Source organism: Podarcis cretensis (genome assembly GCF_951804945.1).
Source record: "Podarcis cretensis genome assembly, chromosome: 1".
NCBI classification, from domain to species: domain Eukaryota; kingdom Metazoa; phylum Chordata; class Lepidosauria; order Squamata; family Lacertidae; genus Podarcis; species Podarcis cretensis.
Window position 1 is genome coordinate 30683100 of NC_137170.1, and position 26476 is coordinate 30709575.

At 43.7% G+C, this 26476-nt stretch overlaps 3 protein-coding genes and 1 long non-coding RNA gene across 9 annotated transcripts in view; 2 read left to right on the forward strand and 2 right to left on the reverse strand.

Annotated features, from left to right (window-relative positions):
* Positions 1 to 19634, forward strand: VIPAS39 (VPS33B interacting protein, apical-basolateral polarity regulator, spe-39 homolog). The gene is made up of 20 exons (XM_079972381.1): positions 1 to 495; positions 2137 to 2229; positions 3292 to 3388; positions 4084 to 4227; positions 4757 to 4795; positions 5328 to 5392; positions 6417 to 6473; positions 7723 to 7815; positions 9037 to 9070; positions 9964 to 10066; positions 10437 to 10464; positions 10852 to 10925; positions 11595 to 11670; positions 12719 to 12853; positions 13643 to 13684; positions 14020 to 14109; positions 14672 to 14758; positions 15434 to 15523; positions 17200 to 17304; positions 18871 to 19634. Exons 2-20 carry the CDS (start codon positions 2137 to 2139, stop codon positions 18889 to 18891), a joined length of 1473 nt encoding a protein of 490 aa, XP_079828507.1. The 5' UTR covers positions 1 to 495; the 3' UTR covers positions 18892 to 19634.
* LOC307214315 lies at positions 3200 to 10004 on the reverse strand. Its single transcript, XR_013837908.1, has 3 exons — positions 9898 to 10004; positions 3767 to 3855; positions 3200 to 3379 (listed from the first exon to the last, which is right to left on the reverse strand). It is a non-coding gene; the product is annotated as an uncharacterized lncRNA (long non-coding RNA).
* SAMD15 (sterile alpha motif domain containing 15) overlaps positions 15530 to 26476 on the reverse strand; it is a gene marked incomplete at its 5' end in the record, with an annotated part of 23986 nt that continues 13039 nt past the window's right edge. The window contains one exon of the transcript XR_013837861.1: positions 15530 to 16280. The remainder of the gene's footprint in view (positions 16281 to 26476) is intronic.
* NOXRED1 (NADP dependent oxidoreductase domain containing 1) overlaps positions 22596 to 26476 on the forward strand; it is a 13398-nt gene continuing 9517 nt past the window's right edge. For 2 of the 6 annotated variants that reach the window (XR_013837858.1, XM_079972730.1), the window contains exons 1-4: positions 22597 to 22806; positions 23206 to 23398; positions 23927 to 24075; positions 25540 to 25720. Coding sequence is in view for 4 of the 6 variants with exons in the window: in XM_079972730.1 (XP_079828856.1) it covers positions 23244 to 23398; positions 23927 to 24075; positions 25540 to 25720 (485 nt within the window). In the remaining 2 variants the exon portion in view is untranslated. Of the gene's footprint in view, positions 22807 to 23205; positions 23399 to 23926; positions 24076 to 25539; positions 25721 to 26476 lie in introns of all 6 variants that reach the window. The other 4 variants (XR_013837857.1, XM_079972729.1, XM_079972728.1 and 1 more) reach the window with 4 other exon arrangements.

The window sequence follows — 26476 nt, forward strand, 5'->3', positions numbered from 1 at the left end:
CTCCTCCCTGCTTCTGGTTCCTTGCCTTGCCCCTTGTCTGGGCCGGAGCCCTTTCACTCCTAACCTAACGAAGCAGCACAGCCCCTTTCAAAAGAAGCGGCGCGTAAACGGAGGAGTTTTGCCTCCGCCCATGACCCGTAGTGACAGGAGCGGAGCGGGGGAGGAAGGAGAGCGAGAAAGGCTCGGCGCTGTGGGCAGCCTGGGAAGCGCAGCCTGAGCCTCCCCCGATGTAAAGCGCCGGCCTGAGAAACGCCGCCGCGCCGCGCTCTGTAGTCGAAACCGATGGCTGGGGAAGCCGCTGGAAAACTACCTCTCCCGTGATGCTTTTCGAAAGCAACCGCCTTTCTCTTTCCCTGCCTGAGGAGCCGAGGAACACGGCCCGCAGAAGGGCGCAGGGCCCCGCGCCGAGCATGGACGGGGGACCTGCGTGGTGCTGATCGGATCCCTGCCCGGCTGGTCGCGGTTCCCCGTCCTGGCGGCCCTGCTCCTCCGAGGGTAGGCGGCTGTCTTTTCCCTCCGTCGCGGGAACGGGGTCCCCGGCGCTTCCTCTGGCGTGGGGCTTTCTGAGCGAGGAGGCGCAAGACCGTGGCCTGAGGCAAGTCATCGGGTGGAGATGCACCGGGCTCCTGCTTTCTGCCTCGCCCCTTCCTGGCGCTTGGGCTTGGCCAGAAGAGGTCCCAGCCGGTTATCTCATCCCCACCCCCACCCCGCCAGCAATATTGGCTGCTGCTGTTTATACGGGGTCATGAAGATGGGCATCGGGATCTTCCGCCCCTGGGGACGCTGCCGCCTGAGGCAGTCGCCTCACCTTGCTTCATGGGTGGGACGGCTCTGGTCACCCGTGTTGCCTGCTGCTGCCTTACATTCTAGCATAGGCGCCTCTCTCTAACCTTTTTTTTTTCTTTCTCTAATGAGATTGTAGTCTAATATAGGCAGAGAAGCAAGTAATGGAGGAGACGCAACGAAAAGAAAGGTTGGGTGGAATGGACTTGCATGTTTCTTAAAGTCATGTTACAGTTGAATCTTATGAGGAGGATGGGGCTCCTGCCCCCCCATCTGTGGAGGCCAGTCCAGCCAGTGCCAATGGGGCAGTACCCCAGCAGCATCAGTCCGGCCTTATACAGCTGCCAGCCTATTTGCTTTCTTGCTTATATTTAGTCCAGGGAGTGGCGCTTCCTGTCAGCTTCTTCCTCCTCCTCCTCCTCCTGAGCAAGGAAGAGCAGGAAGGAGATGGAAGTAGAATGGGATGGCTCTACCTCACACTGATCTTGGCGTGACCTGCTGTTGGCCTCCTTGTCTTCTGCCTTGCCAGCTGCAATGGGCACCATTCACCACTCTCTCCCACTAAGTGGTGGGAAGTTAAGGCCAAATATCACAAATGCAGATTTGCTTGCAGATTTGTTCTGGCAGCAGGTGTGGGATTGCCTCCTGTGTCATTTCAAGTGGTGTGTTTTTAAACATGCCATATTGGTCAGATCGATCAGTTGCTCAGTGAAAGACAATAAGCTTCAGAGTGAGCCAGTAAAAATAGATCAGCTATACCTTGAAGCTGTACTGATTTCTAGCCATCCTTGAATTTAGAGCTATTGTATGCAAATATTTGATTCAGGATAATAAAAGTGGCATCAAGAAAACAAGTGTAGTGTCTCTGAGGTTACTCTTGATGTCAGTTTTGGCCACACTTCTATGGCTGGTAAATCCGCTTTGCTTTACTTAAAATTAACAGTACAAACTGAGGAGCACTTTTCAAGACACTTCCTAGGCAAGGTGCCACTGAGAACTTAACCAGACTTTAAAAAAATAAGCCTATAATTGAGCTGGTACCACCATTTCACAGTCTTTGGTTTTCCTTATCTGTTTGCTACATCCTAAGTTTATTTTGCATATTCCCTGATGATCAATGCAGTTTTGAAAAAAACAAAACACAAGAACTACGGTGTGGGTCTCTTTCTGAGGAGCTTGAACAAATGCAGTTGTATTGTAGGACTTGGCTGTAGACAATGGATTATGTGATGTGCTCTGGGTGGAAACTGGAAGCATGTAGATATGGGTCATAGATAGTGAGGTGGTCAGGGATTATTTCTTAATTAACCAAAGGTAATATATATGCAGTAAAGAAAAAAGTCTTATTTTCAGATGAACAGAATAAAGGTTGATGAGGAAGAATACTGGCACAGTTCCAAGTGTAAAGCATTTACGTTTGATGATGAAGATGATGAGCTCTTTCAGGTACAGTTCCTAGTCAGAACAAACTGAGAATGCACTATGCAGTGTCTCCTTGCCTGAAATGTTAAGGGAAGCAGAAATCTGCATATAGTGTAGTCTTCTTAAAATTATTGATGGATATCTTTCCATTGAAAGAATTGAGAAAGTAAAATTGAGGAATTGCTATACAGTGGTACCTCGGGTTATGTTACCTTTGGGTAACGTAATTTTGAGTTACGGACGCAGCAAACCCAGAAGTATATACTTTCGGGTTTCGCCGCATGCACAGAAGCGGCACCTCCGCATACAGACTTTTCAGGGTAAGTATGGACCCTGGGACGAATTAAGTTCGTATCCGGAGAGTGCACTGTATTTATATGAGCAGGAAGCATCATGTATGATTGAATGTGTGCACTTCACAAGATATGTGGCACAGAACTGGGATTCCTGATCACCTCATTCTTCATTCATTAGCAGAACACATTTCTAGCCCTTGTGGTTGTGAAGATGTGCTTGAAAGTGAGCTTGCATCTGCAGGTTCAGAAATTTGGTATCATGCAAAAGCATCTTTCCCTACATCATAGCCTCCAATAGTCCTTACTCCAGATATATTTAGTCCTTTCTTGCCACATCATTTTTTTCAAAAATCTATTTTCCCACTACTAAATTGTTCCCTGCCAAACCATTTTAATGTCTTATAAAAGTTGAAAAATGTGTACCCAATAAAACAATGTAATAGTGCTGCAGGGCAAATATGCACTATTTTAAATGAGGTGTGAGCTTGGCTTGTAACGTTTTTTCATAATTTGCATCTGGTACATAAGGATTTGTCTGACTTTTTATGGGTGGCATGTATCTATATCACTTTTATCTATATTTTGAAATGAATATTTTAGATTTTTAAAACTATTTAGAGATCTTTTGTTGAGTAAGTGGTATATAAATTTTGATGGATAAATAAATTCAGCTTGTGCACAAACATAGAATACATCTGTTCTTGGGATACCGGTTCTTTAGCATGAAAGTGTACAGTCTATCTGGGTGAAATAGGGCTTGCCTTCATTTTCACTTTGGTTTTGTTCATAGCTGAAGGAGTCGAAACGAACAGTGAACAGCCTCCGAGATATTGTAGATGATGACGATGATCTTGAGAAGTTTAGCTGGAGTGGGGAGCCTGTGGGCAGTAAGTGGAGCAGAATGATTTTGCATCTATCACCCATTCTTTGAATCTGAATTTGATTATTGCTGCCCTCTGTCAAGAAAAATCCCATTAGAGCTACACCTACTAGGAAATATGGCCTACTGAGGTTTAGTATGCTTAACGTTGAGCAGGAAAAATGTCTAATAGTTTCATACATTACCACAATTGTTTATTTTGCCTATTGCATGCTTGAATTCCCCCTACCCCTGTTTCTGACAAACAAATGCAGGGAGTAAAATGACTGCTTCTTTCAAAAACAAGTAGATTGATGGTACATTGCGGGGGGGGGGCAGGAATCCAAACCATGGTGTGTTTTGTGAAAACTCGGCTTGTTCCCTTCACTCATACTTCACTACTTACCCCAAATCCTGAGTGCATCATTCCCATGAGCCTCCCTATCAAAGAATTTCCCATGAAGGTAGTCTGTGCTTTGAATATTTCTGATTTTCCTCTGTTTTCCATATGTTTTCCAAGAAAAAGAGTTTTTTAAATATCAAGGGTAGTTTAAGAGTTAAATGTCTTGTATGAGATGATGATTTAGAAAAGCAAAACATGAGAGCTAGGCCCAAAATCATGTATTCCAGAATCAATAACCCTTCTCTGTTCTAGAATTTTAAAGGCCTCATCTTATGCTTGCTAGAGAATTTACTCAGATTGTGCTCTTTCTCTCTCCATAGGCATTTCCTGGTCAATCAAGGAGACCGCCTCCAGCAGCAACAATACTGCTGAGGGAAGAGACTTGGGTGGACAAAGAGGCTCTTCTTCATACGGAGCATTTCCCAAGCAAGCCTCTTCTTACTCACTGAGCAGCTTTTTCAAAGGTAGGACCTTTACTGGGACTTAGAATCACAGAATTGTAGAATTGGAAAGTACCCTGCAAGTTTTCTAGTCCAGCCCCCTGCAATGCAGGAATCCCAACTAAAGCATCCCTGACAGATGACCATCCAAGGAAGGAGAGATCGCTAGCTGCCGAGGGAGTCCATTGCACTTTTGAACAGCTCTTACCATCAGAAAGTTCTTCCTGATATTTAGTTGGAATCTCCTTTCTTGTAACTTGAATCCATTGGTTCAGGTCCTATCCTATTTCTTCCATGTGACAGCCCTTGAGATATTTGAAGATGGCTACCATATCCCAGGCTAAACATACCCAACTCAACCATTATAAGGCTTGGTTTCCAGACCCTTAATAATCTTGGTCGCCTTCCTCTGCATATGATCCAGCTTGTCAATACCCTTCTTAAATTGTGACTCCCAGAACTGGACACAGTATTCCTAGATGTGTAATGGGTTTTCAGTGTGAGGTGATGAATCTAGCTTTCTTAGCCTTTCTTACTTGCTCTTTCTTTTCAGGAAGAAACAAACATGGGAGCTTTCAGTCACTTTCAGATGGTAAGAATCTAGATCTTTGTCCCCAGATTGCTTGAATGGTCAGCTCTCCTTGCACAATACAGTGGAAATTGGCTCCACTTTCTCCATTTCCCTGGCTAAAATTCTGACCATCTCTCTCCTTGAGTACTGCAAGCTGCTTCTTTCTGGCTTTCCCTTCCCATCAGAGTACTTCCATATCTATTCAGAGCCCTACTTTCCAAACAGAATATATGGGAAGGTAGTTAACAGAGAGTAGCCTCAGAGATCATTATATAACTGTACCCTTGAAGCTGGCACTCCTTGCTCCCTTTTGGCTTTTAGGAAGAAGGTGATAAGTTGTGTTTGTTGCGGTTTAGTCATCCAGGATTTTCTTTCTAATGTTTTTACAACTTCTGGTTGTAACTGATGCTGTTTTATTGTGACTTCATAATTTTGATGGTGCTTCTGTTTCAAATGCAGTGTTTTTGAGCTACTTGGTGGACCAAAATGACATGGAAAGGAGGGCTCTAAATTGTGTGGGTTTTTTTAAAAAATGCTGTCGTTCTCTCTTCAGCTCTTACAGACACAGGATTTAAAAGTTACGCCCCAGAACTGCGCAGACCAAAAGCAGACTACAAGGTAGGTATATTTTCGGAAGCCTGGATTAAGGACAACATTAAGGGGCGAAAGGGTTTGAAGCTGCAAACACTCCTCTTCTTCGCCAAGAGCTGTCCTCTGAATGCTCACTCCACAGAGACTAGGGCTGTGATGCTGTGCATGCTTATTTGAGTGTAAGCTTCATTGAACATACTTGGATGATTTCAGGAGGTTTACAGCACAATCCTGCGTGTGTTCCACTCTGTTCAAGTGGGACTTGCCCCCAGGTACCTGTTCACAGAATTGCTGTCTTAGAAGCTCTCTACCTTTAATAAGCAAGGAGATTCTCTCTAGTGGGTGGAAAAGGAAAGTGGGGAACCATGCTCCTGCGTTGTCCCTTTTCTGGAAACTGCTATCATAACAATGTCTTAATTTTGTCCATTTAAATAATGGGTATCAAATCTCACTGAACATGTTGGCATCAACCTTAATTTTTTTTACATTTATATTCTGCCTTTCATCCAGCCTGGAACCCAGGGTGGCTTACATGTGGTTTCCAGGCAGACTCTACACTGATCAGACCCAAACCTTCTTAGCTTCTGCAAGGTGGTAGCCTCATGGGGCCTTCAGACCATACCCAGGGACCATGCAGCTCTTCAACTTTCTTTCACTGTCAGTGACCAGCGGCATAGCCTGGCACGATACACATTCAATTTCAAGCCAGTCCTAATGCGTGGCAGACCATATGCACCCCTCTCAGGCATGCAGTCCTTTACTTGCAAAACATCTTAAATATGTCATCACTCCCACAAAGCTGTCCTCACAGGCTGTGGCTGCTTTTATTGTGCTGTGTTCCAGACCTGTCTTGGGTGCTTTTGCATGCAATACTAGTTGCAAATGACTCTCCTATGAGTCATTTGATGGTATGCAAGCAAAGTTACTTCTCGCACCCCACTGTTGGGGTATCTCAATCATACCTTTAAGACGAAGGAGTTTGTCCGAATCTGTGCCTCTCAAAATATTTTGAGTGTTAAAGACATCATGGTTTTGTTTTGTTACATTTCAGGATTACAGCAGTGACTGGAGCCCTAAAGACACAGTAAGACGGCTGCAGAGAGGCAAGGTGAGACTCTTCTTCCCTGCTTCTGAAAGTGCCAACCTTTAATTTTTGGGTGGTGCCTCCCATGCATATCCATTTCTTCTGCTCATGCATGTCAACACTGGAGATGCGGCTGTTGGTGGCTTTTCAGAGTTCTCTGTAAGGAACAGCCCTGTAATTTCCCTGTCTGAAAAGGAGGAGTTGAGGTCCTGCAAATGTCAGGAATGCCAGGGGATTATACCAGAGGTAGCAGACTCTGCTCCACAATTGGCAAGGAAGAATATGTTATTTCATTGACAGCTTTGAAGCAGGTATCCTGAGAAAGCATTCATAGATCTGGTGCAGGGCTCTTGATGCTTTCTCTTGGCAGATCAAAGGGGAAATAAGTTATTTTTGGTGAATATAGAGGTAATACACTAGCTGCTCCTGGCTGCTTTAGAACTGGTGATGAGCTGATATGCCACACAACATCTGTGTTTAGGAAACCTTTCTGTAACCTTTAGAAAGTGAATTCTTTGTTCCATTTTCGTCTTAGAGATTGGGATGAGAAAATGGGAGTATAAGAAAGTATAAGAAAGGAAAGTCCCCAGGGGCTATAAAGGCAACCTCCAGCTCATCAGTTTCTGCTTAGTTTATCAGCTCTGTAGATTTAGGCCAGGGGTAGTCAACCTTTTTATACCTACCGCCCACTAATGCATCTTTCTTGATAGTTAAATTTCCTTACCACCAACCAGTGCTTGATGGAAGGAGGATTCAGCTTGTGCCGTAGAACCCCCTACCGCCCACCTAGAATCCTGAAACACCCACTAGTGGGCAGTAGGGACCAGGTTGACAAGCCCTGATTTAGACAGTGGGTTCCTAACAAAGACTTTGCGTAGTGATCTAAGGCCTGCAGTTGGGATAGAATGACCAAAATTCTTTTTCTGAAAGAGGATTCCTGTTGTACAAAGCCCCAATAAGGACTACATCCCTGGGTGCATCTGCTCACATTGCAAATTCATGGACATAGAAGCACATGATAAGCTGTTTGTCTTGGTAGCTCAGAATAATTTTAATTGTGCCAAGACTACCACTCTGGCAACAAAGGCTTCCATTGGTGTGTCTTGGCTCCTGAACTGCATGGAGAACAAATGACACATACAAATGATTAACCAAGTGCATGTCTGAGGAGTTTTATGATGAGCCACCTGTGTTGCTGCCTGTCTGAAGCAGGCCTCCACTCAGATAATCCAGGTTCCTCTCTAATCCTTCCATTATTGTCATTCCGTTCTAGATCTGCTCACTGGAGAGGTTTCACTCCTTACAGGAAAAGCTGCAGCTACTGGATGAAGCTGTTGCAGTGCATGATGGGAATGTCATTACAGCAGTAAGTGCTGTGATCTTACAATGTAGGGCAGAACAGGATGGGGGATACATGTCTACAGCCTTGTATGATCCCATTAACTTCTGGTTCTGTGGCCATTTGCATCTGAATGGGGGGGGTTTACAATAAGTTTTCATATATTGGTTTTAATTAAATGGAATTGAGTTTTAGATACTGGTTTCGTTGATCATTGGAAATATTAGGTTGCATTTTAGGAGACAAGGCATTTCCTCCACTTCCCTTGCCTCCAAGGATATGAGGTATAAATGAACCTTATGAAGCTCTTTGAATATTTTCCCTCAAATGTCCCAGATGCCGTGTAAATGTTTAGGTTTCTATCGCAGCAGAAAAACACAAGTGTGCTTTTTCATATACAAGGTTCCACTATATGTGACCTCCCAGTTAGGTTAATGAGATGGGACAAATCAAAACATGTTTTTTGTGAATCTAACTATTTGAATTTCTGCATTGCAGGAATAGGTGACCCCCTGGGTCCCTTCCAACTCTACAATTTGATGATTATATGTGAATTTTAGTAAATCTCACTTGATCTAACCACCATCCACAAAAACCTACCTGAGATATTGTAGCATTTCCTAAAAATGTCAAATCTTTGTTACATGCCTAGAAACCATTTTTTATTTGTAAGTTTGTCAGTCTTTGTGAAGTTGTTTTCCTGACACCATTAGAATGAAAGGCATATTTCATTGACACCTATCTCGTGCTCCATTTCCCCAAAGGAAACTACCCTACTACTTAAATATAAGCAGATTAGTATAATAATAATAATAATTTATTATTTGTACCCCACCCATCTGGCTGGGTTTCCCCAGCCACTCTGGGCAGCTTCCAACAAAGATGAAAAATACACTAAAATGTCACATATTAAAAACTTCCCTGATGTCTTCTGAATGTCAGGTAGTTGTTTATCGCTTTGACATCTGATGGGAGGGCGTTCCACAGGGCGGGTGCTACTACCGAGAAGGCCCTCTGCCTGGTTCCCTGTAACTTGGCCTCTCGCAGTGAGGGAACCGCCAGAAGGCCCTCAGTGCTGGACCTCAGTGTCTGGGCAGAACGATGGGGGAGGAGATGCTCCTTCAGTATAAAGTACAGCCAGCACCAGAGAGACTTCCAGCTGTTGCATCTGCTTCCTAAGCAACCATTTCCAGTTATGCCTCAGGATTGTGGCAGAAAATAAGCACCTTGTTGTCCATTTTCTTTCAGATCCTAATATTTCTGAAGAGAACCTTGAAGAAAGGTATGTGTGCCTGAAAAGTGGCTAGACCCAGTGGCAGGGGGCCAGGGCAGATTGGCTGCCTTTCCAGACCATTAAGATTACTATTTATTTATTATTATTTTTGCCTCCTTATCACAGCTTTTGTGTTCATCATAATTTTAGTGCCAACAACTAGAAGGGGATAGCTTTGCTTGGAGTGGGAGGGGAACAGCCTTGCTGCAGAGGTTGACTATAGCTGCACTTTGCTAAGCATGGAACGATTGGGGGATGAGGATTGTTGTCACTCATCATCAGAGATCTGATGAGTACCATTTGTGCATCACATTCTAGACCAAGCTTCCTCAGCCTCGGCCCTCCAGATGCTTTTGGCCTACAACTCCCATGATCTCTAGCTAGCAGGACCAGTGGTCAGGGATGGTAGGAATTGTAGTCTCAAAACAGCTGGAGGGCCAAGGATGAGGAAGCCTGTTCTAGACATCATTATTGCAGCTGACGTATTGGGAGGGAGTGGCGGATGGAGAAGGAGCTGCACTTCCTCTGTGGCAATATTTTGCCTTTTGGATGGTGGGAAAATGCAATTTCACCATGGAAATGGTACCTTGACACAGACATTTGGGGTCAAAGTCAGCCACTGAGTTGACAAAAGGCTGCCTCAGGTGACCAATTAGCACTGACATTTGGATTCAGTGCCCAAAATCAATAACTTGATTAATCCAGTTTAGGCTTTCACCTCTGCTGACAAACATATAATGACAATTGTGTGTATCCCAGACCATTAGCCATCTTTATTATTGGAAATGAAATCTATTAAGATAAAATAAAGTGCTGTGCCATCTTCCTGCTAGTACCTGATGTGAATGAGAATGATTCACTCCTGACCAGGCCAGTCAAGCACTTCTTGTCTGTTCATCCAGAAATCCTGTTCAGAGAGCTGGAGCTGCGGCAGGTGGCCTTGCGCCATTTAATACACTTTCTCAAGGAAACAGGGGACCAAAAACTCCTCCTGGACCTGCTGAGGTAAGATCCCACTGGAGCAATTCTTGTTTGGCAGGGCAGTTTTCCTGCCAAGTAATATGTATAAAAATGCATATGCTAGAGTCAAATGTACGTAAAAACTCTTATATCAGTGAAAATAAGATACAATGATGCTTTATATTCAGTTGTTTTCCGAGAATATGTATTTTTGGGCAAAAATAGAAAATTTGTATATTAGCAGAAATTCACAGTCAAATGCTGATGAATTTTCACGAGGACTTAAAAAAAAATCACAAACTAATGTGAAAATCTGGGGAAGTGAATTTTAAGAATGGAAGAACGAGAAACTGAAATGGAGAGATTTGCCCATCCTTAGTGCTCAGCAGGACTGATGCTTGTTTTTCCCCTGCAGGTTCCTGGACAGGACAGAGGAGGTTGCAGTGAGTATCCATCATGCCCTGGCTCACTTCTTATTTGTAGGAAACAAAGATGTCCAGAGACATCCACTCAGGGCCAGCCCCAGCAGACTGAAGCAGCTGCCTCAGGTGGCAGAATCCCATAGGGTGGCACCGCCACAAGCATTCCTGCTGCTGCCAGGGTTGCAGGATGGCTTCTGGTGGGATCTTGCCAGAAGCCACAGCCACATAACCCCAGGAAGCAAGGCTTCAGCTGCAGGGAGGCAGCAACACCTTCCCATTGCACCTCAGTTGACGAAACCGGACAGGCCACCCCTGTATCCATTCAGTATATATTTACTCTGCACATCCCACTAGTTTAAGTCAACCCTTCTTGAACCTGCTGTGTGTGTCTGTTCCTGCCTTCTCCAGTTGACACAGTACCGTGAGCACCTGATGATCCAGGATGTGGAGAAACGAAAGGAGTTTCTGAAAGGTTGCGTTGGGTAAGTAGGTTATGCAGACATTAGTTTTTATAGGATGAAATGAGTTTGAGCCCTAGACGTGAGGTGATTGCCAGTAAGCAGAATGGCCTTACTGTTCCCACAAACCAGGAAGGGGAAGAGCAATGAAGAAAAGCTTAAAAATTTAGAAAAATTTAGAAAAAAATGTGACAGCAGTCCCTAACATGACATTAGATGTGGAGAAATGAATAGAGAGACATTTTTCTCCCTCTCTCCTAGTACTAGAACCCAGGATCATCCAGTGAAGCTGAACAGTGGTAGGTTCAGGACAGACTAAAGTAGGATTGCGGAACCTGTGGCTTCCAGTTGTTGTTGGACTCTTTAACTTCCATCAGCCCCAGTCAATAGGACCAGTGGTCAAGGATGATGGGAGCTGTTGTCCAAGAACATTGGAGGGCCAGAGGTCCCCCAATCCTGTTAAAGATCTTAGGGCCAATCCCTGGCATTTCCCAGTAAGCCAGAAATTGAAAGCAGCTCATTGTTAGGGTGGGCAGGGAGCTCCAAAAATAACCACCAACGTAGTTCATAATATACGCTTCAACACTGTCATGCAGAACAACCCAATTGGAACTAAGGATGGACAAAATCAGCAAACCTTCTATATATAAAAGGAGAAATCCAAAACTGAAGAGAAACTCTTCTCCAATTTAGGTTACCATTTTCATTGGAAGATGCTGCTCATGTTCAAGACCATTATACACTTCTGGAGAGGCAGATCATCATTGAGGTAAGGTCTCTTGCTCTGCCTTTGGGCACATGTGACTGGGAATTCTCCCTCCTGACTCTGATCTGTTTGTTGTAATACCAAAGCTTCCGACTTGGATTGAAAGGGGGGAAATTACTAGGGGCTTGGCTTAATCAAGCAAGTCACATCTGGGATGTAGGATGGCTTCCTTGCCGTAGCCAGTCCATCATGATAGATGCTGAGAGACTGTTTGGCCTTCAGGTCATCCTGATAATTTACAGCCCTGCACTGATTTATAAGGCTTGGCTGTAAAAGATTACTAGTCTTGCTTGAAAGAAACAACCTGAAACTCCTACTGTTATTAATAATAAGTAATATGCCATGTGAAGCCCGTCTTTTTAATTACTTTTATTTTATTTAAGCTATTTTTATACCACTTAACCACCAAGTTTCTAAGTGGTATTCATAAAGATTACAAAAAGCATGCAGTGGATAAAATCATACAGTGGCTCTGTCTCTGGTAACCTTCCACTGGCAGGCATTTTTAGACAAGCTTCGGGCATATGGTGGCTGGTATGGCTGTTGTCAGTTTGCTGAAATTGTTTTAACTATGTTTATCAATTTTATTGTCGTGTTTTACCTGTATTTACCGCTGCATTTTTGTGTTTTAATTTGTGTCTTCTTGTTAGCTGCCTTGAGCACCATTTGCTGGAAAGCCAGGATACAAATTTTAACAAATATTACTGCTTGCATTCCACCTTTCCTCCAAGGTGCTCAGGATGACATGCAAGAAGTTTCCCTTTTCCCTCCTGCACAACAACCCTGTGAGGTAGCTTGAGCTGAAAGACAATGGCTGGACTAAGATGACTAAGAGTGCAGCCTACTGTCCACTTACCTGGGAGTGAGCCCCACTACCTGTAGTGGGCCTTATTTCTGAGTAAATGCTTGTAGGATTTCTGCCTCAGTATGCCTCATGATTTGAGCTGAGATTTAAAACTGGTAATCCTTGGCCCTATTATATTACCTTGTAATTATCCTTGTTTTTCATGCAGCATGTTTTTTCTGGTCTCTCCTCCCCCCCCCCCCCCAGGTAAACGACAAGCATTTAGAGTCAGCTGGGCAGACGGAGATATTTCGGAAGTACCCTCGAAAGGCCTCCATCCTAAACATGCCACTGGTCACCACGCTTTTCTACTCCTGCTTCTATCACTACACGGAGACTGAGGTTAGGGTAACAAAAATGCGGGTCCTCTGTATTAGTTACTGAAGCCTCATGCCATGCCGAAGAAAAGGGGAGCAAGATTTGACTCACGTGGCCTGGCCAACCAAAGTAGCCTGTTGCTTCCAAACTGGCAATATGCTGTTCAAGTATTGCAGGATTTCCGAGAAGTGAATAGCTGGGCTGGGTATATAGTAGGGATACTGTATGGAAGACTCCTTCCTATCTTACGTACTTGGTTCAACCAGTTCCCATTATAATAAATATTAGCTATAACTGGAAGAAAGTAATGCACTGTTAGTAATGCAGTGGTTGTTAAAGGTTTGGAACATCATATTCCAAAAGCAGCAGCAGCAGCATCATCATCATCATCATCATCATCATAAAAAAGAGTGGCTAGCTAAGGTTAGCTAACAAATGAGCATTGGGTTTTTAAAATAATAATTTACTGAAAGGAAAGGTACAATGTACAGTTATTTTTTGTGTTTGCAAATGTGTGTAAAGATGGATAGATGGATTAGATGTGAAAATGCTAAAATAATTTTTCTGGCATTATAGACTTTAAGTCAGTTCTTGATTTGTTGTGGCAGAGCTAAAGGAGTCTAGATTTTAGAGAGTATAGAGTGCAAGACTCAGACTTGGTCGTGAGAAAGAGGTAATCAGAATATCACCAGTTTTCTATAAATTGCCTGCCATTTATAGAATAGAATATTACAGAATAGTTGAGGTACCAACTAGAATGGGTCATCACTATCCCCTCTCCTTTGTTAAATTTGCCATGTTTCTTCTTTCCAGGGAACATTCAGTAGTCCAGCAAACTTGAAGAAAACCTTCAAGGTAAGGGAGCTGTCTGCTGAGTATAATATCTGTGCATTCTAGGAGAGGGCAACACTATTAGAAATGTGCACAGTGGAAATAAGGCAAAGGTGTGCTTTGGGATGAAGGAATTAAGTCCTACAACAGAAGACCAAGTCTAGCCACAGCAGCTCAGTATAGCAACGTTCATTGCACTGGCCTTTAGCACTTCAGTTTGGCATTGTGCCTTCCAGATATTGCTGCACTCGGTCTGGTTGCTGGGTTGTACCTTAGGAATTGATTGGTGCCAACCAGGAGCTCACAACACAACCTGCTGTCAATCCCTGTCCTAACATTTCAATGTTTCTGCCTTCTAGATCCCAGACAAACAGTATGTGCTGACAGCCCTGGCTGCTCGTGCCAAACTCCGGGCTTGGCATGATGTAGATGCTTTGTTCACCACCAAGGTGAGTCAGGGTGGTTTTCTCAAAGCCTGGGCCAAATATTGGGTCTTCATTGGCTCACGAGTATCAATGAGTCATTCTGCTTGACACAAAGCAAGGATGCAACCCTCCCAGATGTTGTTGGACTATACAAATCACCCGGGGTCTGCCAACAGAGCCCAGTCTATATACTTGCCACCTCTGCTTTAAGATACCTGCCCTCCTGTAATACATTAGAGATCATCTCATCCATCAGTAGATGCTTGTTTCATGCCTCTTTCCTTTTGAGGATCTGGCACAGACTGAGGATTGAAATAGCCCACTGAATACAGTGATAGATGTGGGAGGCTGTTCATAAATTCTGCAGTCAACCTCCATTGGAAAAGAGCAGCATCCTCAAGCCAAAGAAAGGATGCTTTTGCCATTTGAGTGTATAAGGAGGGGCATGCAGACAGAGGAGGAGCTGTCTTGAACATCCTTTGCTTGCTGTTAAGAGGTTTTTTTGCTGCATTTCCCATCCTGGAATCTCTGGGTTGCTTTTGCCACAAGATCTAATGTTAATGTGATTTTCGTATTGTGATTTCAGAACTGGTTGGGCTACACTAAAAAGAAAGCGCCTATCGGTTTTCATCGGGTAGTGGAGATCTTGCAACGGAACAATGCCCCAGTACAAGTAAGTGAGTGACTTGCCCTGTTTCAGCATACCAGTATCCTGCCTCTGAAGTTAGAGACTTCTAACTCTACCCTGCAATTTCTTCATGTCTGCCACAAGTATATTCATCTTCATTTGGTTGTGCATAAGATGTTGGAAGGGACAAGCCCCTCTGGCTGTGCTTGGTTTTCCTACTCCATGATGGTTTTCTCAATCAAGTCTATCTTTGAGTTAATTTATCTTTACAGATAGGTAGCCGTGTTGGTCTGCCATAGTCAAAACAAAATAAAAAAATTCCTTCCAGTAGCACCTTAAAGACCAACTAAGTTAGTTCTTGGTATGAGCTTTTGTGTGTATTCGTGTATCTGAAGAAGTGTGCATGCACACGAAAGCTCATACCAAGAACTAACTTAGTTGGTCTTTAAGGTGCTACTGGAAGGAATTTTTTTATTTTGTTTTAATTTATCTTTGTTTGACATATGGGGCATGGGGTTGCTGGCTTGACCATGTGCCTTTTGCATTATAATTTTTTTTATATTCAGAAATATAAACAAGAATAAATTTAAGCAAAAGCAACTCCTTTTGATGGAGGAAGGCAGGTGCAGAGAAATGTGGTTTACAGATAAACTTGGGAGATGGAGAAGAGAAGTTTTGGGTAGCTCTGCTCTGTTGATGCTTCCTGTCTTTCTGATGCAGGTCTTACAGGAGTACGTGCGCCTGGTAGAAGATGTTGAGACTAAGTTGAACCTTGCAATGAAATACAAGTGCCATGACGTTGTTATAGATGTGAGTCCTTGCTGTGTGTGGTGGGGAGGAGGCGGCGGCTCTTGTTCCTGACGGTTCTGGGAAGTCTGTCCTTGGACATAGGACGCTGCCTTTATACAGAGTCAAACCATTAGTCCATCTATCCCAGTGCTGTCTACACTGAGTGGCAGCAGCTCTCCAGGGTTTCAGACAGAGGACATTCCCAGCCCTACCTGGAGATGCCAGGCGTTGAAACTGTTTTATACAAGGCAGCTGCTCTACCCCTGAGCAACATTTCTTCCCCAGAGGATAAGAACTGCTTCCTTTCCAAAAAGGTTGAAGTGAAAGCACTGATTCTTCCACTGGGGCAGTGCTCTGTCCCAAGGATCCAGATATAGACCATCGTGAAAGGTTTACTGATACCCCCTAAGGACCCAGTTGCAGGGATTCCAAAGAAAGATGCCCAGAACACCTGAGTGATCTGTCCTAGTGCTTTATTATAGGGAGATACATCAAAAGACTCAAATAAAACAATACAATGCTGGCTTCCTTGCTGCACCTCAGAATGGATGCTGAAGTAGCAAGCACCATGGCTTTATCCATGGGGGTTTAATATGCTAAGTGTTACTTATACAAAAAACAAGCTACATAAGCTGACAGCAATAGTCCATGTAACCCACCCCTGCCTTAGAGGCCCATTCCCAACACTCATCCATCTCTCAGATAAGAGAATAGCTGGCAGGCAACCAGTGGGCCTGGGTAACAGCTTCCCCTCTCCCAGTTATGCCAAAAGCTAAGGCTGTAAAGTAAGCACATGAGCATGTGTGATATGTAGCAACTCATAACAATTAATTCAAGATGACATTTACATGCCTTTCACCATTTGGTTCCACACAGGTAGCTTATTAACTTAAAGCATATCTGTCAGGGAACTGCCATCGGAGAGTCAGGTGGTGGAAGGGCTCAAGGAGGCTAGGAGACCCTCGGATGCTGAGGAAGGAACCAGCAGGGGGAGAGAGAGAGTTCCCGCAGAAACTCAGTCGGAGGGATGGCTCCAAGATACTTCCAGTGAGAACAGCGGAGAGGTCTCAGGACCTCCGCTGGGGACGCCTACTCCGCGCAGGAAACTGTCACGCAGAGAATCCAGAAGGAGAGTTTCCGTTAAGGAACTCTTATGTTGGCGTAAATTCCGGAAGCGCCCACTGACGGATTCTGCCAGCGATTGAGGTAGCCATGCATCCATGGCTCCGCGGACTGGGAGAGTTTAGAAACTGATTGCATGAGTTGAGAACTCAACCATTTACGCACAAGCAGCCCCTTAACCCATTACAATATCTATTCAACTTTCTTCAAGCAGAGTCCAGGGCAGCTAGCAGACAACAGAAAATTAAAAGAACATTATAGTACAAAAGCAAAATAATAAAGATGACAGCAAGGCTAAAAACAGTGGAGTAAAAACCGCATTCTTCCACCAAAACCCAATTCTATTAGTAAGAGTTTCCAGCAGAGTTAAAATGCTTAAGATGCCTAAGTTTCAAAAGCTGTCCTTCTAAAAGGAATGCCTTCATTTGATGGTGGAATGCCATTAATGATAGGCCAAAGTCAGTGTCTCCTGGGAGGGAGTTCCAGAGTGCAGGCACTGAGAAGGCCAACTATGCTCTATCACTATGAGATAGAGGATTGCCGTGTACCTTAGCTGGCTTTTGCTTTTTAACTAGACCTACAAAGACTTGAAGGATCGTCTCCAGTTGATGGCGTACAGATGTAAAGTTGATCGGGGTTCTCCAGCAGAGGAGAAGATTGATAGCATCCTCAGCAACCCGGTGAGAAAGAACAACTCATTCACACAGTTTGCTCCAGAGCCGTTTATAGCATATGTAGTGCAGGGGTGCAAAAATCCACCCAGCACCCCCATTTTTGGGGGGGGCAGGTCAAGGTTGTTGAGCTTTTTGTAGAGGGGCAGCTCATAACTCATAAAAAGTGGTAACAATAACTCCATCTTTCCATTTTTGCAATCATGCAAAAATAAAAGACACCACTAGGGGGCACCGCCAGATACGTTGATTCTGCAGCTCTTCTGCAAAAGAGAACGGAAACGACTCATCAACTGCAATCACCCGGGGGTCACGGTTAAGGACTTAGGCGGCTTCAGCGGTGGCCGCCCCCCAGAATTTGGCGCCCGGGTGCACTGCATCCCTTGTGCCGCCAGGTAAAGACGGCCCTGGTTTGCTCTCATTCCGTTTTTTTCCAGGTGTCAGTTTTGATTTAGTTGCAGAAAGTGGGGTGGAGCAATAAGGGCAAGCAGAAGTGATGTTGCGAAGAGCAGTTGATAACTGTTTAATGATCCTACTGTTGGCTCTTGTCACAGCTTTATCCTTTCATTTTCTCATGAGTGGTAGACATCATCAAACTCATACCACATGCCAACTTTTTTTTTGTAAGGGGGACTCTTGTGAGATAGTGGTATAACTTTTATATTGGGGCAAAACAAAACAAAAGCCAAGTACAGTGGTACCTCGGGTTAAGTACTTAATTCATTCTGGAGGTCCGTTCATAACCTGAAACTGTTCTTAACCTGAAGCACCACTTTAGCTAATGGGGCCTCCTGCTGCTGCCACGCTGCCGGAGCATGATTTCTGTTCTCATCCTGAAGTAAAGTTCTTAACTCAAGGTACTATTTCTGGGTTAGCGGAGTCTGTAATTGGAAGCGTCTGTAACCTGAAGCGTATGTAACCCAAGGTACCACTGTATCTATGTTCCTTTATCATGCCAGGCAGTTGCTTTTGAGAGTCAACTGTTAGCTTGCATCTTTTCCCCTGCTGCCTCCAGAAATCCAATTCTACCTTTCAGATTCAATTTCATTTCCAATTTACAATGTAGTCGTGACTTGTAACAGTATACCGCTAGAACCCAAGAAAATTCAGGACATGATTTCTGTGTACAAAATCCTTCTCCTAAATCGGAAGCTTAAAGACTTAATCCCCTTTAATGATACAGATGGCAGTAAAACTTACCTTCTACTTAAAGGAGATGATTTGTGCAAGTTAATTGCTTTCCTATATGTCCTATAAACTTGTGTGAAACAGGGCTTCTAACGTGGGTTTTTTATTAATCAATTTCAAGCATTAACCCAAGATTGCTGGCTTTCATTTTGCTCTTCTGTTTCTACCGAATTGTCACTTAGCTGCACTGAAAGTAAAGTCTAATATCTCTCTTTTGGTTAAAAGATTAAAATATATAATTTTACTCCCACTGTTTTCTCACAAACTGAGTATGGAGTCCTCTCCCCATCTGTTTTGACAGGTGTAGGTTCACTGGCTGTTGTCCAGATAGCCGGGAGGTGTGATGATATTTGAAACAAGCCATATCTCATTCTGTTTCTCTTTCAGCAAATCCGATGGAAGAATTGAGAGCTGTTCACTCATCATGGAAGAAGCCTGATTTTACTGGAACAATGAAGGCAAGCTGCCAAACATAGCTCTGCATTGGTTTTAATCCACTGCCCAGATTGTAGCTGGCTCTGCTTTTGGATCCTGGGACAGAACCCAAAGGAGATGTTCAGCCAACAGAACCAAAGCTAAAAAGCTGAAATCCAGCACTCTCTTTTCAACTTGACCATATGATGAATAGCACATGATTGCATAAATGAGAAAAGTAAATGTGATCAAGAAACTGGCACCCAAACACTTCTTGCAGACTATCTGTTCATCTGAGTCAGGAAGGATGGCTCCCTGTGAAATTGTTATTTATAGGAATTGTTTCCAGTCCTTTCATTTTATCCAGGTCCAAAGTGCGGGACAGTGACTGCTTTGATAGGATTGAAACTCAAGATAATTGGGACTTTTATTTAACTGAGGAAGGGCTGTATAGAGATTCTTCAAGGCGATCTAACCCCACCCGTTTTCTTCTCCCCAGATCATTGTATAATAACCACTTGCCTTTAGGCCAAGGAGAACATAAAACCAGTTCTAGTTGGAGACTGACTAATATGCTTCTTGGACAATGGTTGCATTTTCCCTCAGCAAGGGCTAATAAGACTACTTGTTCTTTGGTACTTATTTCATAAAATGTACCACAGGCCTGGATCCCTTTCTCTTCTGCCCTCTTTCTCCTTCATTTTTTCCATTCCTGTAAATAAAGCTTTGCCTCCCTCTGTGTGACTGCAATGTATTTTCTTGCTTTTTTTATCTTGCAAAAGTAGAATAGCCAGCTGGGGTTATCTTGGGGTTGTACCCTCAAGGGATTATAAGTAAAATGGGAAATTATTATCTAGGGACTCTAAAGCATTTTTGTCCACTGTGACTCTTCAGAGAGAGGACATACATACATACTTTTATTTTATTTATATTAAACCATTCAATTGTTTTTTTAAAAAACCTCCAAAATATAAAACAGAAAAATCAAGAAAAACCCAACTACAAAACATACAAAAATTTAAATACTAAAACACATTAATATTACCTCAACTTTATAAGCATTTGGGTGTTGTTTTATTATTATTGTTATGTATTAAATTCCTATATGGCCCTTCATCCAAGGATCAAGGGTGGTTTAAGAACACAAAAAATGCATAACATAGTAACAAACGAGCAATAACCTCTAGTGTGCATTTACAGATAGGTAGCCGTGTTGGTCTGCCATAGTCAAAACAAAATTTTTTTTCCTTCCAGTAGCACCTTAAAGACCAACTAAGTTAGTTCTTGGTATGAGCTTTCGTGTGCATGCACACTTCTTCAGATACATCAGATACTATCTGAAGATGCTATCTGAAGAAGTGTGCATCTGAAGATACTATCTGAAGATACTATCTGAAGAAGTGTGCATGCACACGAAAGCTCATACCAAGAACTAACTTAGTTGGTCTTTAAGGTGCTACTGGAAGGAAAAAAAATTTTGTTTTCTCTAGTGTGCATAATTGTCTAAAGAGTGCAGTGAAGATGCCTGCTTGATCTCAATAGGGAGTTCCAAAGTATAGGCACTGTCGCATTAAAGGATCAAGTTCTTACAAATGCAGAATGAGTATGTGGGCACCTGTAGTGCCAGTCCACCAATCAAAGCAGTCGAGTGGGCACATACGGGATAAGGTGATGGGTGTTGACATTCCTGCATTGCAGGGGCTGGACTAGATTGCCCTCAGGGTCTCTTCCAACTCTATGATGCCACAGGCATTTCAGTATAGTGATGTTGATTCACACTGGACTCAAAAGAATTCACTTGCACATGTATTGGAAGCTGCTTTATCCTGAGTCAGACCATATAGTTCAGTATTACCTACACTTGACTGGCAGCGGTTCTCCATGCTTTCAGAGAGAGAGTCTTTCCTAGCCTTACCTGGAGAAGCCAGGGACTCTAACTAGAGACTTTCTTCATGGAAACGAACTGCTCTACCACCCTTGTACATCCTGTTTGCATATTCCTGCCAGGCCATGCAAAGCAGTAAGCTGTTGAACTTGGAAGTGGGAGAGATGATTCAAACTCCCGTCTAACCACTAGAAGCAAGCTTTAACACTGACTATTTTCAGATGTTCCTTTAGAGCAGCCTTTCTCGACCTTGGGTCCCCAGGTGTTGTGGGACTACAGTTCCCATCATTCCTAGCCATCAGGGCCAGTGGTCAGTGTTTATGGAAGTTGCAGTGCAAGAACATCTGGGGATGCAAGGTTGAGAAGTACCGTATTTTTCGCTCTATAGGACACACTTTTCCCCCTCCAAAAATTAAGGGGAAATGTGTGTGCATCCTATGGAGCGAATGCAGGCTCAGGAGGCTTCGCGTTGCTTTTGCTGAAGCCTTCGGAGCGCAGAGCGAGTTCCCGCTACGTTCCGGAGGCTTCAGGTTCCTTTCACTGAATCCAGGAGAGTCTGGTCTTTGAGGCTGGTGGTGGGGGAAAGCAGCGCTTCCCCCCACCGCCAACCCCACAAGCCGGGGGGCAGCGGGAAGGCGGCGCACCGCCTTTACGCTGCTCCTCGACCTGGTCTTTGAGGCTGGCGGTGGGGGAAAGCAGCGCCTTTGCGCTGCCCCCCAACCTGGTCTTTGAGGCTTTTCCCTGAGGAGGGAGAAGGGACTGACTGGCCGTGTCAGTCCCTTCTCCCTCCTGGTCGAAAAGCCCGCAGGAGCCACGCACTCCTTAAAGGGTGTGTGGCTCCTGTGGGCATTTGCAGGAGATGGGGGAATTTCCTCACCTTGTCGAAAAGCCCGCAGGAGCTGTGCACCCTTTAAAGAGCGCGCCGCTCTTGGGGGCTTTTCCCTGAGGAGGGACAAGGGACTGACTGGCTGCGTCAGTCTCTTCTCCTTCCTGGTCGAAAAGCCCGCAGGAGCCGTGCACGGTTCCTGTGGGCTTTTGCAGGAGGTGGGGGAAGGGGGAATTCCCCCACCTCCCGCAAAAGCAGGGAGAAGGTCTGGGAGAAGCTCACAGGCTGCACACAGCCTGTCCGCTGCTCCCAGAGCTGGGGGGGGGGTGTCATATTTTTTCCCTTGATTTCCCCCTCTGAAAACTAGATGTGCTCTATGGTCAGGTGCGCCCTATGGAGCGAAAAATACGGTATATGCTTTAGAGTATATGAAGAGAACAGCTTTAATGTATGGTTTATACGTAAGCTAGTACCACATGTGTCAATTGGCCAATTCTGGTATGCCTGGTTTTAAAGTTTATATTTTTAGGTAACTGCATTCATTTCCCCTGTTTTGCTTTAAGATGAAAAATAAGGCAAGAAGTTTTGCTTTTTGTAAGTTGCCCTCATAATTTCTTATGCGTTAAAAGTCAAGGATATAAATGTTCCTGTCTTGGAAGGCACTTCAACCCCAAAGGACACAAGGGGCAATTAGTCTGGAACACATAATTTAATGCAAGAGTCATTTTTAAAATAAATTGAGTTTAGTTTAGCATTTTCCCTTCACACATAAGCATATATTGTAAGAGTAGAGAAAGTCAGCCACCTTAGACTCTCCAGTCATAACAGCTGTTCATACTCTAAATAACAATTTTCAACACAAGGTATCAGCAGATTCAAACAAAGATGTATAAAGCTCTGGAAAGTTCATATAAGACAGTTCAAAGTAGTCTGTACCTTTTAAGGAGTTGCTCAGATTCCCTGTAGGGAGGGAAATGATTTGCTGTCCCCTTTAAAGGCAGCAATTATGACATCAGCACGTGCAAAAATGGGTTCTAGAAACAAGGTTCGGTTACCAGGCATCTGCCATGACGACGGTGGTTTCGTTTGATAGCATGGCAGTTGAGCAGGACCCAGAAGCTTTTGGAGTGAAAAAGGATGGGATGCTGTGCACTGAAGCTGCCTGTTTCTTTCAGCAGATGTGAAAGCTGGTAATTGGGTGAGAATGTTACTTTCTTTCCCCCTTTCTTGTGCCAGGCGAAAGCAACTTTGCTTCTCATGGCCATCAATGGTTCAACAGGACAAGGTAGGTCCTTACATTTCAATAGTACTATCCTCTTGATGGCAAATTGATGACTTTGGTCAGTAGCTGTGCAAATAGCCACAGAGTTAATGTGTGGAGGTCTCCCCCTTTTCCTGGAAGCACAGAGTTTGTGGCAGAGAAGTTTGTTTCTCGTTCTGTACCCTTTCCCTGTGCGGTTGACCAAAGGCAAAAGTACCCGAGGCTCTGGGTGGCACACAAGAAGGGCCACATGCACAATAGTTGATTTCACCCTTGCAGAAAGGGTGGTCACCACAGAGCAGTTGGAAATGGATGACCATTCTGCCACTATTGCAGCTGCCGCTCACCACAGAAGGTTTCTGTTCAAGTTCAAGATGGATGATATTATGGTGAACCTGAAGACCTTTCAGCCCGACTATGGAGCAGGGATACATGAGCCCCTGATGAGCCTAAGATGCCGTGCCAAAGGACTGACAGTGACTGCCTGTGCCCATGCATTCTTCTTCTGCAGACTGCTCCAAGCCACCAGGTAAAGGAACAAAAATCGATCCTGGAAGATTTCCTGCTGTGGATTAAAGCTGCATTATATTAACAGAACACCACTTTCTTCCCCTTTTCTCAGTTTGGTCTACAGGGGCAAAGCATAAAGGGACCTCACACACTTTTATCTTAAGACTTCATTCTGACTTGTGCAGCTTTGCTCCTCCTGTTCTGTTCCAACAGAGTTTGAGTTTATTGATCTGTCCATGATGCAAGACATTGTTTGTAATGGATATTAAAGAGGGATGAAAATCACATAGAATTGTAGAGTTGCTCTTTATTTTTTGCTATTGGGTGCTGGATGTTGCTCGTGTAATCTCATTGCATTTATATAGTATTGACATTTTTCATATGCTATTATATTTGCTGTTGTGTTGTTTTGCTATGTTATTATGAAATTGCTTGTGAGATGCCCTCCTGTTTTCTTGTTGCAGGCTACTTTTAGCATTTTTGTGCATGTAAAAGCAGCATACAAATAAAACGAATGAATGACACTGCCATTTATGTTCTTCCTCAGGCAGAAAAGAGAGGGTGACAGCCAAGGCCTGAAGCTTGGGATTATTGGTGGAGGCCATATTGGGAAACAACTGGCCAGGACAATGTTGCATCTGGGTGGCATGTCAGGAAAGAGCATCCAGATATCTACAAGGCGTCCAGAAACTCTGGGTAAGACTCAGGAGCTTGACAGGCGTTCAGCAATCAATTTAGTAATCGCAAAATTTAGGTGTACTCCTGCCTAGAGATCCAGGTCTTTATTCGAAATGAATGGTAAACACACAGGAAATAGCTAGATAGAGGGAAGCTTAGAGCAATGAAATCCTTTCCAATAATAATCCCTGAAGATAAAGAGGAGGAATATTAAAAGTCTTTTTATAGTTTTTGAAAGGTGGCCAGTTTCTGAGGTTTGGCGATTTTCGAATTATAGACTTTAAATCAGAATTTTTAAATAGTGCCAGGTGATTTGGTTTTTTGCATTTGTTTCTGGGACAGAGGCTTTAGTCCTCCATAGCCCAGAAGAACTGTGGTGTATGACAGCTATCTATGATCATTAATAATAATAATAATAATAATAATAATAATAATAATAATAATTTTTATTTATACCCCGCCCTCTCCAGCCAAGGCCGGGCTCAGGGTGGCTAACAAGCAATAATAAAATCAAACTGAATGAATACAACTTAAAAACAAAATTAAAATACATTAAAATATTGAAACATTAAAATATTAAAATGTAGCCTCATCGCAGGAGGAGAAAGGAAAAAAGAAAGAGGGGGAGGGAATCAAATTGGCTGCAAGCCAAAGGCCAGGCGGAACAACTCTGTCTTACAGGCCCTGCGGAAAGAAATCAGATCCTGCAGGCCCTGGTCTCATGAGGCAGAGCGTTCCACCAGGCTGGAGCCAGAGTTGAAAAGGCCCTGGCTCTGGCTGAAGCCAATCTAACTTCCTTAGGCCCGGGACCACTAGGGTATTGCTATTTATGGACCTTGAGGCTCTCCGTGGGGCATACCGTGGGGAATACATTATGCAAAGTTCTCAAAGTGTCATCAGACGAGAGGACTTGGCTAGAATGAAGTCATCTTGCATAACTGTTGTGGCCCATTTTCTTTCATGTTAATGTATTCAAAAAGAAATTACAGACATTAACTCCATCCCAATGTCCTCTACATTAAGACAAATGGAAAACATCCTCATAAGTACACTATGTGCTATAAGGGCATACCTAGAGATGTTCTTAGTGGCTTCTCTGTAACTATGCTATACACCTCCCCAGGAAGCAGAGGCTGCACATCATCTGGAAGTGATGGTTGAAGAAGCTTTTTACTGAAACTGGCTTTTAATGGTAGAGAAAGGTAGGATACAATAATCAGCATTCTGTTTGGTACCCACTTCAGATTATTGGAACACTGTATGCTATACAAACCAAGTGAGCTGTCTCTGTGTGTAGGATCACACAACCTTGCAGTGCAGTCCTGAACAGGTTTACTCAGAAACAAATCCCTCTGTGCTTGGGTGAGAGCACCACTGTGCTCTTAGCTGAAAGTGCATGGGATTGCAACCTCAGGTATTAAATAGGTGGCCATTCTTATGTGGAAACAAGAGATCATTCTTCCTCTCCGTTGTCTTTTCCAGGAGAATTTGAGGCACTGGGAGTTACCTGCTTTTATGACAACAGGAAGCTGGTGGGCTGGGCAGATGCTGTATTTCTCTGCTGTCTTCCGTCTCACCTCCCACACATTTGTGCAGAAATCCAGGATGCACTTACAAAATGTTGCATTGTCTATAGCCTGGTCACAGCTATCCCTCTGCCCAGGTATTGTGCATTACGACATCAGAGCTATCTTAATTTGAAGATATCATCCAATTTTGTGACACAACTTAAAAGCCACAAGTAACTATTTCCTCTGAGTTAAGCAATTGCTGGTGTCAAAGTTGTGATGAACCTTACCTATTCAAGGTGACCCTTCCTAGTACTATCTGCTTTACTTGGGAACTAGATCTAAGGATTTTGCTCATACTATATTTTAGAATTCTGAGACTAGCAGGGCAAATCTATGCCTGTTTACTCAGAAGCAAGTCCCATTCAGTTCTCAAGGAAACTCCCCCAACTAACCGTTCATCAAATTATAGCTTGGGACCGCAATCCTATGCACATTTCCCCCAAGATTGCACAGCTGGTATTAGAATTAGATGCAAAACATGTACATTCTGGGTTATAAGGAAAGCCATGTTTGAAGTTTTTCCAATGTAACTTAAGCAGGGCACACTACCAGATGTGTTTGGTTTCTTAACTGCTTATACTATGACACACACTTGCTCACTCACCGCACCCACGGTACAAGCTTGAACCCCTAAAACCTCACATTGCTGAGATTGACACATTACAGAATGACCATTCTGGCCTGTATTGTGAGTTTTCTTAAGGATGTCAGGAATGGTGATTGCAAACTTATCATTTTCATAGTACCAGGCTCTACCCATATCTTCTACCGAACATTTAATCAGTGTATTGTTTTAATGGGATTGCTTTATTGTATATTTTAATAATGAGTTTATGTTTCAGTGTTTT

Excerpts from the sequence above, each read along its gene's own strand:
- VIPAS39 (XM_079972381.1), top strand. The coding sequence starts at position 2,137 with ATGAACAGAATAAAGGTTGATGAGGAAGAATACTGGCACAGTTCCAAG. Across the intron at positions 10,926-11,594 it reads TTTCTGAAAGGTTGCGTTGG|GTTACCATTTTCATTGGAAG; the intron begins GTAAGTAGGTTA and ends TCTCCAATTTAG. Across the intron at positions 14,759-15,433 it reads GGAACAATGCCCCAGTACAA|GTCTTACAGGAGTACGTGCG; the intron begins GTAAGTGAGTGA and ends TTTCTGATGCAG.